Here is a 13,473-nt window from a genome sequence, read left to right on the forward strand (position 1 = left end):
AGAGAAAAACCTGAAACTCTGACCCCTAAATGTTCAAAAACCAGAAGGCAAATAAAAAAGAAACCATAATTATTATTTTAATCCTATCTCTTGATTTTGCGGGGGGCCTGACATTTTTGAATTCCTGGCGGTGGCAGTTCTAGTCTTCCCACATATCACTCCTCTGCTCTGCCTCTCCTGGTGCTCCCGCACACGGAGACCCGTGGGTTGCTGTCTCTCGTGAAGAAATCCTGTTGAACATCTTGGTGCTCACCGCTGACATGCGCAGAAAATGCTGTTTTCCTGCTGCACCCTGGACGGTCCCCAGGCTGCTTTAAATCGTTCGCGGCTTCCGTGAAAAGGCTTCTTGGGTAGCCGTAGGTCGGATAGGGCAGGGGCCCTGCGTGGTCGGTTTTAAACTACATTTCCCAGAATCCTGCGCTTCTCACGCCTGTGCTGCAACTGCTCCGCCTGAGAGAAGGGGGTTGGGGCAGCCGCGGCAACGGCCGCAGGCGGAGAAGACAGAGGGTGAGGCGCGCGCGCTTGCGCCGACAGCCCGCGGCGGGGGCGGGGGGACACACTCCATGAGGGCTCGCGCCGGGGTTGCAGAGCCTCCGGCTCCTTGCCGTCGTGCGCCTGCTGTTCCCCCCTCTCAGCCCCCTGGGGGCTGCCGCGGAGGCTTGTTCCCGCGCTCTTCGCCGATGCCATGCTCAGACAAGAGATCGCCGCGTCTTACCAGGAGGTACTGAGGGGCGGCGGGGCCGGGTGGGGAAGGGAAAAGGTTAATTCGGTCGGGCGAGTGCCTCTGCGCCAGGAAGGCGCGCTGCGCCGCATGCCAGGGGCTCTTTTGTTTGCCCAACCGACTCCGTAACAGGGGCTCAGCAGCTGTGCACCGGCAAGCGGGTTGCGGCGGTGGTTTGAAAGCCGTGAGACAGCGACGGAGATAAGAGCAGCAAGGTGCCGGACGGCTTCACGGCAGCCTCTGAGGGCGCAGCCGTTTCCAGCTAGGTGCAGCAATCCGGTGACGCGCACATTGATGGTAAACCCCAAATCTACAGTGAAATGGCGCTGCGGCTGATTGCCGTGTACCTATGCTCAAGCTGAACACCGCTGTAACTTGAGCGTATGTGTTGTTCCCCTTTCAGTCTGTTTAAAAGCAATTGCAGTATCTTCGTCTTGGCGCCGGTCCCCGCGCTTATTAAACATTCATCTTCTGGTTATCCAGATCTTCAGTGACTTTGGTAAGTCACCTAGGGCATAGAAAGTCAGAGCCATAGCAAAACCGGCAGGCTATTGGCTTTATGTTGCCCTAGGCAAACTGTAAAGTGTCCATTCCTTCCAACCTGCCGTCACTCAAAGAGATCTCCTCATGAATCATTTTGCTGCCTAAGGCATCCACCTGCTTTCGCTGTATGGTAGAGCCCTGATCCCTAGGGTCCTTGTATTTAAATACATAGGCAAGAAACAGGATGATCTCTGATACAGGCAAATACATGTTTGTATTTAAAAACAAGGAAATGTCAGTGAAAATACAGTCCATTGTAAATTGTAAAAAGTATAGGTACATACAGTGGGCAGGTGACTTTATCACTTTCGTAGCAAAGGAGGGGTCTGTCAGACATGAAAAGTGATACTGAAGGCCCAGTTGTAATCCTGCCAGAAGCCTGCATCTAGTTTGCATATCAAACTCCTATATAAGCATAATATTATAGTTGCTTGTACTTGTATCTTTCTGGATAGGTGCATAGAAATTGTCTTGTTCAAGTTAACCGGCAATAAAAACCTGCAGCTGGTCACCTTTGCCTTCACCACACAGCTGTTTACCTGGTTTTAGGAAGTTGCAAGCTACATTTGGCCTTGGGCTTGCGCCATAAGAAGCTCTAGTTTAGCCTCTCAGCATTTATCAGTTCTTCTCCCATTTATCATGTTAGACTAGAAGACATTAAAAGATTTAAATAACCTCATGTACAAATAAGTGAAACAGAACATTTCTCCCTTTATTCATACCCCCCAGCAGGGTTTTCTCTGACTGGATGAAATTCACTTCACTCAGATAAAGGTAGGAAGTGGGTGAAGAGCAGGTGGTGCTGCTATTTCTGTAACCAGTCCTGAACTGAAGTATGGGTTTTGTATCTCCCCTGATCTGCCCCTATCTCCCAAGTCAGTGTTGACATCCATTAGGGCCTCGTCCTCCCTGATTGAACTAACCTCGTTATCCCTAGCCTGATTCTTACTTGCATATTTATACCTGCCTCTGGAAATTTCCACTACATGAATCTGATGAAGTGGATATTCACCCGCGAAAGCTTATGCTCCAGTGTGTCTGTTAGTCTATAAGGTGCCACAGGACTCTTTGCCACTTTTACATCTGTGAATAGTTTCATTCATATGGGCATATACTGGTACATTTGAAGAAACTGGAATAAACTTGCATGGTAATACTGCTCCTGCTATCCTGTTATTGGTGGACTGTAGCTTTTAGTGTATATGCAGATGGGACTGGCTGTGAAATAGGTTTTGTAAGGTTGCATGCACTCATTCTGGATTGAATGCTGTGCTCCCAAGATGTAATGGCTTACCCCATGCTCGAGTTAAGCTTTTAAAGTCCAGTGCTGTATGTGATTCTTAGTGGTTTGGAGTGAATTTTGCACGTTTGTGGTCAGATGAGTTTTCTGGACTTCCAGTGAAGTCAGTGGTCCTTACAAGCATCAGACCACCAGCACAGCTCACCTAGTTACTAAGGGTGCGATCCATGAAGGGACTTAGGTGCCTACGTCCCTTTGTGGATCTGGGCCCAGGGGTTAGTGCTTCTTACGCTTTGGGCTGACAGCCCTGTGATGGTTTTAAGTGTAAGAGGCTTGTAAAAATAGAACTGTCTCACCAGTGCGGAACTCCAAATGTTATATTTTGCTTCCGAAGTGCATTGAAATGCTCTATATTTTGATTTTTCATCTTTCTTCCATTCCAGCATATTAAAGAAGGGTCATTGTAGATTTACCCTGAGAGTGTAATAAATGTTGTATCATAATATGTTTTCTACTTTTGATATTACACTGAAATTTATTGCAGTTATTTTTTCCATTCCATTTTTATTTTAATTTAATTTGACAAGTAAGTTCTCTCTCACTGCAATTTGCATATTGCTGTGAATTGGAAACAATCTGGCTTATTCAGCTTCTCAAGTTCCACTCTGCTCAAAATCTCTCATTGCACTTGGTTTTCTTTGTTTAGACCTGATGTGACCAAGTTGCAGGTTTAAAGAAAGAATGAACCATCTGTTGTGTTAATTATATTCTGTGCTTCTGTCGGACCTTTCATCTGAGGATTTCAATGCATTTTATGTTGATTAAACCTTCAAACACCTGTGAAGAGTAGATAGTAGTATTCTCATTTTACAGAGAGCTAAACTGGGGCATTGAGAGGTTAAGTAATTAGTCCATAGTGTCACAATCTGGCAGTGGCAGAGCCCAAAATACTGAATGCCTTTAACCACCTAACTAGGCAATATAGGCAGATGAAGTGTCTGTGTGTTAGGAGGAAGTGTGTCTAATGGTGAGAGAAGATGAGAAGTCAGGAGCTGAGGAAACTATTTCTGGTTCTGTCACAGACCTAGTCAGTGGCAGAACCTTTTGATAAGTCCCTTAGGTCTTTTCTGCATGAGGAAGTTGCACAAGTATAACTTGAATCAACTTTTAAACTGATAAAAGGCCTTGTCTACAGCAACGATCAGTTCATGGCAAGCAGCGGTGTGACTTTACCGTGCAGTAGTCTGTGAGGATCCATCCATGTGAACCCAGCTGAAATGTATTAACAGTTAGTTAATGCCATTTGATTAGCCACATTTCAAAGGGGACTAAATCAAAGGTCACTAATGAATTATTAATGGGAGTCAGCGGAGTCCGCACACAGTTAGTCCCACAGCAGTCTTGTGCGGGGTAGAGTCACAACTCACCTTGCGCCAAACTAAATGTTCCTACAGTCTAATCTTTAAGTAAACTGGTGCTAAAGGCTTTGCAGACACTTTTATTTCAGCATAAGAGTGTCTTATTTTGGTTTAACTAAACCTGTTCCTAATCCAGGAGTGGTCAACCTGCGGCTCCGGAGCCACATGCGGCTCTTCAGAGGTTAATATGCAGTTCCTTGCATAGGCGCTGACTCGAGGGCTGGAGCTACAGATGTTAGTTTTCCAGTGTGCTGGGGCGTGCTCACTGCTCAACCCTCTGCTCTGCCCCAGGCCCTGCCCCCACTCCATCCCTTCCCCCAAGGCCCCTGCCCTTTCCCCTGAGCCTGCCACCTCCCATAGCCTCCTGCACATGTAAAACAGCTGATTGCGGGGGAAGGGGGAGTAGGCGCAGATTGGTGAGGGCAGGCGGGAGGCACTGGGAGCGGATCGGGGGCTGCTGACGTATTACTGTGGTTCTTTGGCAATGTACATTGGTAAATTCTGGCTCCTTCTCAGGCTCAGGTTGGCCACGCCTGTCCTAATCTATTCAAGTTAACCTGCAATAATCCACTCTTAAACTGACATAAGAATCCACGCTGCTTTGCATATCTGTTTAACTATGGCCATGTCTACACTACCACTTTTGTCAGTATAATTTTATGTTGCTCAGGAATATGAAAAAACACCCCCTCCCCTGAGCGACATAAGTTACACTGACAGAAGAGCCGGAGTGTACAGCGCTATGTTGGTGGGAGAGTTGCTACCGCTGACTGTGGAGGTGGTTTTATTATGTCAACGGGAGAGCTCTCTCCCGTCAGTATAGCGCGGCTACACGAGCGATCTTACAGCGGTGCAGTTGTATTGTTACAGTAGTGCCCCTGTAAGCTTACTAGTATAGACATGGCCTTAATATGTTGAAATTCACACCTTAAGTTATACTGGGGCAACAAAACCTCTGTCGACAAAACCTTTCTCTCTCTGCTGGTCTGAATCTCTGCTGCCTCACACCCTGAGAAGTCAGTCACACCTGTGCAAAGTGTGTGTGAAACAGCGGTAACATTTTGCGCTCGCTTTTTGCAGGTGTGAATGACTACACAAAGTTGCAAGAAGAAAGGGGAGCATCAGGGTCTTTGCCTAAGAAGATTTTGCATCTGTAAAATGAATAATATTTGAGAGCTGGAATATAAGTCGCTAAAAAGTGAAAATGATCAATCAGTATATTTTATTACAATGTTTAAAATAAAAAAATGTATATTTTAAAATGAGATAGACAAAAGTTGGTGCAAAGGAAGGATCCTTAGCCCTTCAGCTTCTGTGAGGGATACCTGGGGAAAAGATGATAGGACTTTTTTCTTAAACAAAAGGAAAACCAAGTTTTCATTGTTTGGATTCCATGTGTTCCCCAGATCTTTGTCTAGATGCTTTGTGGTATATATTGATGCCTATCTCATGTGACAAGCTTATGACATTGACCAAAATGTCCTGGCAGTCTGGGCTCTGAGTTGGAACAAGAAAACGCGTGATCGCTATTACTTCTTTGCAAAGCCCTGATTTGTTTGTTAGCAGCTGCACTGAGCTGAAAAATAAAGAGCAGCGATTTGTCGACTTACTGACTGTTCATTTGTAAAGACGCATCCGCTGAGGTGGTTTGGGCTGCGCTCTGGAGTAACTTGCACTAATATCTATGTTAAAAACAATAACATTTCTTGCATGCCCTTCTGATGCCCATCCGATGAAGTGAGCTGTAGCTCACGAAAGCTTATGCTCAAATAAATATGTTAGTCTCTAAGGTGCCACAAGTACTCCTTTTCTTTCTTCTGATTGCAGTGTGCTAATGCTTTGTCCTGTGGCATGGGTTGTGATTTGTAATAATATATATGCTGAAACATGGACCTACTTCACTCAAGAACATGTTGAGATCATGAGACACACTATCTTAATTTTGAGGGTTCAAGTGGGCTGAAGATGCCGTTGAAAAGTGCTGATTTTTAAAGGGTGTTGGTGTGCTGGACTGAGACTTGAAAAATCTGGGTTCAATTTCAGGCTCCCATACTTCTGTTGTTGCCTTGGCAAGTCATTTAGTCTCTCAGAAATGGGGATAATACTTCCTTTCTCCCATCCTTAGTCTTGTCTCTTTATGTCGTAAGCTCTTTTCCTGGGTATTTGTGCAGCACCTAGCACAATGGGGCTCAGTTGGATCCCACTGCACTACTATAATACAAAAAAATAATCGTTATTGTGGTGATATAAAAGTACATTTGAAAATGGGATGTATTTCCTCAGCTGAGTGAGGAAGTGGAGCATGGAGCTGAGCATCCAGAGCCAGTGGAGGAGGGGGAAGTGGACGACGATCAGGAGGATACCAGCTCAGCTATTTTACCAGGTGAGAGCTGCTGTTCCAAAAGTCCTCTATCAAGTGCCTAATAAAAGCTGCTTGTTTTGAATGGCCTTTTGGGGAGCAATTGAAACAATAAATGTCTCACTGTCAGGAATGAAATACTGTACCAAAGAGGAGCTGAAGAGTTCCTTACCCATGAGACCACATCACGATATCTCCTCTGCTACAGATATTAACCTGGTGTTAGAACCAAACCAAAGAAAATCCAGCAAAATCCATTTAAAAGGAAATGTTTCTCTGCCTCAGAAAGCTGAGCTGACCCTGCTGGGATTTGAATGTGCAATTCCAGGGAGCCAGTGTATTGCAACTTAGCGGTATAGGCATTGTCTACCTAAGCAGGTTGCACCAGTTAAACAGAAGGTGTGGTTTTAAACCAGTTTAGGCCTTGTCTACACTACAGAGTTTTGTCAACAAAAGTTATGCTACTTTAATTAAACTGCTGTTGCATGTACACAGTATGCTTCTTGTGTCAGTAGAGCACATCCACACTAGCAGCTCTTGCGTTGACACAGAGAGCAGTGCACTGTGGGTAGCTATCCCACTGGGCAACTGGCTGCAGGGTGCTTTGGGAAGGGTTTTCAATGCCTCATGGGGCAGGGACAGTGTCACATGATGATGATTTCTCAACCCCATGGTTCCAGGGGCATCCTGTACATTGCCAGCTGCTTTTCAACTGAAGTGTATGGGGGCAGAAGAGGGGGGAGAGGAGAGAGAGTGTGTGTGTGTTGGGGGGGAGACAGAAACTGTGTGGGTTGGTGGAGAGTGTGTCGGCATGCTGTCTCTTTAAGGTCACACAGCAGCCTGAGCAACCAATCCTGAGGCAGGAGGAGGGGGACACATCAGCCCGGCTCTGCACAGCAGTCTCTCTCCCCCAGTACCTCCCGACTTCCCAGAGCTTTGAAAGGGGAGCGGTGCCTGCCTTCGAAGCTAGATGCAGAGCAGCCAAATTCAAAACAGTGAGTGGAGCAGTCTCGGTGGGAATTGTGGGATACCGGGGGAGGCCAGTTATGGTGACATAATGAATGGCAGCATCTACACTGACACTTTGTTGCTTTAACTTTGCCCTGAAAAGCTCTATGCCTCTTGTCGAGGTGATCTTATTTTGCTGGCAAAGCAGAAAGAGTTTTGCCGCCAAAAGTAGCTTTGTAATGTGTACCCCTCCCCTGTTTTGTCGAAACTGTGCAGTGTAGACAAGGCCTAACTTCCGGCACAGTAAATACTGTGTGGATGTGCATTTTGGTTTAAATCCGGTTTATTGCAGTGTTGAATAAGAATAGGTGTAAACTAAGTGTCCATACTCACTTTTGCACTTGTTTAAAAAACAATATAAGTTTAATTGGTGCAATTTTCTTGTGTACATAAGGCCCTGGTTTTTTAGGCTGTCCTCTCCTGGCAGTAACTGTGTGGGAATGGCCTGTGTGACCGTGGAATCCCATTATTTGACTAGGCACATGTTCACTGGGAGCTTTTAAAGGGTCAGTATTTACTATGGTAAGGAACAAACACCTCAGCATACTCCTACATTTGAAGGATAGGACATACGGTGGCATAATAAAGGCTGATTTTTTTTTATATGGCCCCCGGTGTAAAATACCAAATTGGCAAAATATAGCCACCACTTCTGCATGTGCCATTTATAACACCCATTTGTGTGTGCAACTATATAGTGCACATAATTAAACCTCCTTGTGTGTAAGTCAAGTGTTGGTTCTTAAAAGTTGTGCAGGCAAGTCATGGGCGGGGGTGTCTACACATACGAAGGGAAGCTGATTAAAGGACTTTGACAGTATTACCCATCCTGTTGATAAAGATAGTGAAAGTGTTTGAGAGAGGATAACTTCAGATTTTTTCTAGAGTTAACTGGAATCCTTCTCATGTGCAACTTTATATAATATGCGTACGGAGTTAGGTGTTAGACTTTAGACCTTAGAAATGTAAGGATAACATATAACTGACTGACTTCTAAGCTGGGGCATGCATAGGGTTGCCAACTTTCTGCTCGTACAAAACCAAACACCCTTGCCCCACCGCATCTCTGAGGTCCCTCCCCCACTCACTCCACACACACACACACACACCCACACACGCATCACTCACTCTCCCCACTCTCACTCACTTGCTCATTTTCACTGGGCTGGCTCAGAGGGTTGCGGTGCAGGAGGGGGCGCGGGCTCTGGGGTGGAGCCAGAAATGAGGAGTTAAGGGTGCGGGAGGGGGCTCTGGGGTGGGGCAGGCAGTTGGGTGCAGGAGGGGGATGAGGGCTCCGGCTGGGGGTGCGAGCTCTGGGTTGGAGCCAGGGATGAGGGGTGCAGGAGGGAGCTCCGGGCTGGGGCTGAGGGGTTTGGAGTGTGGGAAGGGGTTCTGGGTTGGGGTGCGGGGGGTGGTGTGAGGGCTCGGGATGGGGATGCAGACACTGGGGTGTAGGAGGGTGCTGGGGGGGTGGAGCTGAGGGGTTCGGCATATGGGAGGGGGCTCGGGGCTGAGGCAGGGGGTTAGGGAATGGGAGGGGGGTGAGGGCCCTGGGCTGGGGGGGTGAGTTCTGGGGGAGGGCAGAAATGAGGGTTTTGGGGTATGGGAGGAGGCTCCGGGCTGGGACCAAGGGGTTCGGAGTGCGGGAAGGGGATTGGGGCAAGGGTTTGGGGCGTGGGAGGGGGTCAGGGGTGCAGGTTCCGGGTGGCGCTTACCCTCACCCCCCCTCTTACCTCCTGGCGGCGCTTACCCAGAAGAAGCGGCATATCCCCTGTCCAGCTCCTATGCGGAGGCGCGGCCAGGCGGTTCTGTGCACTGCCCTGTCCACAGGTGCTGCCCCCCCACCCCCGCAGCTCCCATTGGCCATGGTTCCCAGCCAATGGGAGCTGTGGAACTGGCACTTGGAGTGGAGACAACGTGTGGAGCCCCCTGGCTGCCCTACATGTGGGAGCTGGAGTGGGGACATGCCGCTGCTTCAGGGAGCTGCGTGGAGCCAGAGCAGGCAGGGCGCCTGCCTTAGCCCTGCTGGGCCTCCGACCGGACTTTTAACGGCCCGGTTAGCAGTGCTGACTGGAGCCACCAGGGTCCCTTTTCGACCAGGTGTTCCCATCGAAAACCAGACACCTGGTAACCCTGTGCATGCATGCTGCTGTTAGCTAGCTACATAAGAGCACTACAGTGCTGAAAGCCTCTGTGTTGATGCACAGATTAAATTTGATCAGGATCAGTTGGTTCAGACTTGAGAGAGATGAGTCTTTTATGCTGTGGGGGAAAAAAAGGCTCCATCAGGGGACTTTTCGCTGTGAACTCTGAATTTTTCAGCTGAACTGGCCTCTTTTAAATGTATTTTTCTTCTGCCTATTGTGTCCCTAGGCACTATCTGTAATGTGGGAGGTAAAACAAAGGCAGAACCCTCCCTCTCCTTACTGATTACGTCTCGTCATGTTCATGGGAAGTAACAGCCGACTGTTTGCTAGTCAAAAAACATTATTAATTTGTTTTTGTATTTTAAATCAAACTAAGCCTGTTGTTCCCTCTCATTGCAAATGGTTCATCTTGAAATAAACACTCTGCATGATTCAGTGTGGAAGACTGTAAGTAAATATACTTACAAATTTTAATACTATATTTTGTTCAGTCCTAGATAGTGAATCAGGTACCAGTAGCCCTTCTGTGCGTTTCAGCAAGACCTGCCTAAAGAATGTCTTTTCAGTAATTCTCCTCTTCATTTATCTGCTGCTCATGGCTGTAGCTGTGTTCCTTGTCTACCAAACTATCACTGACTTCAGGGAAAAGCTCAAACACCCGGTGATGTCTGTCTCTTACAAGGAGGTGCCCTTGTATGATGCTCCTGGTAAGTCTCTGGAAACAAATCATCATAGTGGTGAAGTCCAACTGTATCTCAAGACGTCATTCAAATCTTTGCATGCGTTACTGACAGCATTTTGCATGTAACAAGTGCTGGTGTCATTTACTCTCCAAGTTGGTCCAAGTGATGCAAAAAATGCTTTGGGCTTTGCTTCTTTTTTTGTTTAACACATGGTGGTGGTGACTTCAATGCATGGAACCTTTTCTCGGTTATTATGAGACAGACTTGCTGAATCTGAACATGTATAATGTTAATACGAGCTTTAGAGGCTCATGCAGCTTTCAGTAGCTCATATGAGGCTTTTTCTGCAGAGTCCATAGACTTGAATAGGCTCATCTTGATCTCTTGGGAGTGAGAAGAGCATTGATCACAGGAGTGCTCCTTAAGCTACTTAACCTAGCCAAGGCAGCACATCTGACTGCTGCCAGGATCCCTGCCCCTTGAAGTATCAAGAAATGATGGTGGTCAAAAGAAGGCAGAGCTTTCGTATTAAAAGGATTTTATAGGCAGCCACAAAATCATCATACTGTCATAGTTTGCTGTTGCACTGCAATATTTACATTATGGCATTGCATCAGTAGGCAGTGACAATGAAACAGCTCCACCCTATCAATATCACAACACAACATCAGAGCATCATATGGCAGTCCTTTGGTGACTTCATTGTTCTTTTTAAAATGCTTTGGAGTAGTGTGTGTGTGTGTGTGTGTGTGTATATATATATATAATATATGTATGTGTATATAAAAAAAATTAACCAGTTAATGTTCACAGCGTGGTAGAGCATGCAGTTCAAATCAGCATTTGCAGCGGCTTACTCAAAGGGACACAGTCAACTTAAAAATCACACTTTTTTGTCTGAAAATTTTACCCACCTACTCTTGTTAGGAGTAATCCCTCCCATGACTATTGTTGAAAGATTAGAGAGAAAATATTTGGGGTTTTTTCAGCTATACTATGTGCATTTGACAGCATTCTATGTAAAGTTAATTTTAATTATTTCCTCTGTAGTCAGTTAGGCCCCAATTCTGCAATCAGATCTTTGTGGGGAGCTGCATTCACAAGCTCAGGTGTCTACTGACAGGGATCTGATTGTAAGGTCAGGGCCTTTGTCTGTTTCCCCTATGATTTGTATGAGTCTTTCACACAGTGACGGGGGAGAAAAAGACATTTTAAAAAATAAAAAAAATCTAATTGTAAAACCACAAAAATTGGCAGTGGGCCCAGAGGAAGTTGTGGGATCTGAAATTACTTTTAACTTTTTTTTTAAAACTGACCAGATTTTTCTTCCAAGCATGGAACACTGGAGATTAGCAAAATGTATTTTAGAAGCTCTCCACTGTCCTTTTTGACTTATGAGAGGGCATACAGGGTATTTCAGTAATTGGTGTAGGTTTATAAATCACATGTAGGATATTTTTACTTTTAAAGTAGTTGATCTATATTGTCTTCAAGCAAATCTGTGTTGCCCAGACTAAATGTGGCAAAAGAGCTTTGCTGGTTTTCATGAGGGGGAAGCCGGAAAGAAACACATGAAGTTTTTATACCCACCATTGGACTTAAGCATTGTTGTACTTTATGCTTAATATATTAATTGCAGCATAGGTGGGGAAAAAATAGCCTGCCTCCCTGATAACAAAAGTGATGAGAGAGGATAATTTTGTTGACACGTGTTTTATATCTTTGATTTATCTTGATATACTATTTAGTAATTTTAATGTCTATTTGTTGCCATAGGAAGGAACATCTTTTTGCTTTTATTTTGTCAGCCAGTGACTTTAGAGATTCCGTAGACAGTACATTACTTCTGTTGGATATTCCCAATGTGGGTTTATACACTATGGTTTAAGGGCTTGATCCAGTAAAACAGTTAAGCACTTTAAATATTTGAGGAGTCCCATTGACTTCAGTAGGCCTATCCACATGCTTACGTGCTTTTCTGGATTAGGGTTTTAGGGCCTGATCCAGCAGCTTCTGATGTTAGTGGAAAGATTCCCGTTGACTTCGGTGGGTTTTGGATCAGGCCCTGAAAGAGAAATAGGCAAGGTGTTTGTTTTATTTTTTAACCTGCTGCTCAGAGCTCAATTCTGCAAGGTGCTGAGCAGTCTAGCCCTGGTCCAGCGGAGCATTTAAGCACGTGTTAACTTGGAATGCTTTGCTGGATCTGGGAGCTCAGCACCTTGGAGGATTAAATCCTAGAATGACAATCCACTTACTTGGGCAAGAAATCAACTCTCATTTATGTTTCTTCCAACTTTTTTCCCCTGAAACAGGTATTGCACTTTACCCAGGCAAGGCTCAGCTGCTTAGCTGCAAGCATCATTACTATGATCACATTCCGCCTCTGATAAACCCAGGTCAGCCAGGAGAAATTGAGTGCACCACTCAGAGAATCAACTACACAGATCCTTTTACTAATCAAACCATGGTAATAATTAAAAAGACAAAGGAACAGAATTCAGCGGATGGGGTTGTTTTGTGCACTGCAGCATTCCAGAGTAGCAGTATATGTTATCCAGGAACTGCTGTGAAATACTTGCTTTCTTTTTTCTTAACTTTTTTCGAACAATCAGTCCTTATTTTTAGAAATGTAAAAGACATCAGTTGGTTTATTTTGTTGATAGCTGAGCTATATGTGTGTCATAAGAATCTGAATAGAATGGAACGGAATAGATATTTGACAATGCAACTTTTGGTTCATTTCTTATAAAAATCAAAACTGGCCTGCAACTTTAGATTGTGAGATATGTTCAATTTGTTGAATCCTGCTTCAGTTGAAGGCAGAAGTTTTTCCATGGACTTTCAGTTGGAGCAGGATAGGTCCTTAGATTTCCTTTTTACATATTCCATGTGTGGATGTACATACATATATTGTAATGTCACTTTTACCAGACTTGCTGGAATCTTCATATGAATTTGGCACCCAACTAAACTGATTAGATTAGGAAGGCACACTGAATATCAAGTGAACCAATAGTGGTGATGCTCATGTAAAAAAGGAATTGAGTTGTAGTCCACCTTTATTTGCTGCAGTTGTAAGAGCAATTTTTGATCATATTTAGATAATTTTTATTTAAAAAACAGGCTGAAATATGTCAGTTTGAGTTTAAAATTGTTGTTCATGTTTAATTTACTCTTTTTAAAGCAGTCTGTGTAAACACCCCTTCATGCCAATCATTTTTCCTCTTCTTTGCTCTTCACTTCTTTCTGGGGAGCTGCCCCCACCCCTCTTCTTTGTGTTGATATTTATTTAAGAGCAAAGGCAATGTTAGGTTCATTTGTAATGTGTTCTCTCTCTCTCTGCTTTTGTTATGA

The 13,473-nt window shown here is 45.0% G+C and overlaps 1 protein-coding gene across 16 annotated transcripts in view; it reads left to right on the plus strand.

Moving 5' to 3' along the window:
* The first annotated feature begins 397 nt into the window (after positions 1-397).
* PACC1 (proton activated chloride channel 1) overlaps positions 398-13,473 on the plus strand; it is a 47,933-nt gene continuing 34,857 nt past the window's right edge. For 6 of the 16 annotated variants that reach the window (XM_037895746.2, XM_043543677.1, XM_007058005.4 and 3 more), the window contains exons 1-4: positions 439-721; positions 6,206-6,305; positions 9,928-10,143; positions 12,432-12,586. In XM_037895746.2, the coding sequence (XP_037751674.1) occupies positions 686-721; positions 6,206-6,305; positions 9,928-10,143; positions 12,432-12,586 (507 nt within the window). In that variant the 5' untranslated portion in view covers positions 439-685. Of the gene's footprint in view, positions 722-808; positions 1,019-6,205; positions 6,306-7,139; positions 7,277-9,927; positions 10,144-12,431; positions 12,587-13,473 lie in introns of those variants that run through there. The other 10 variants (XM_037895743.2, XM_043543678.1, XM_027820526.3 and 7 more) reach the window with 10 other exon arrangements.

This window comes from Chelonia mydas, chromosome 3, assembly GCF_015237465.2.
Source record: "Chelonia mydas isolate rCheMyd1 chromosome 3, rCheMyd1.pri.v2, whole genome shotgun sequence".
Classification (NCBI taxonomy): Eukaryota; Metazoa; Chordata; order Testudines; family Cheloniidae; genus Chelonia; species Chelonia mydas.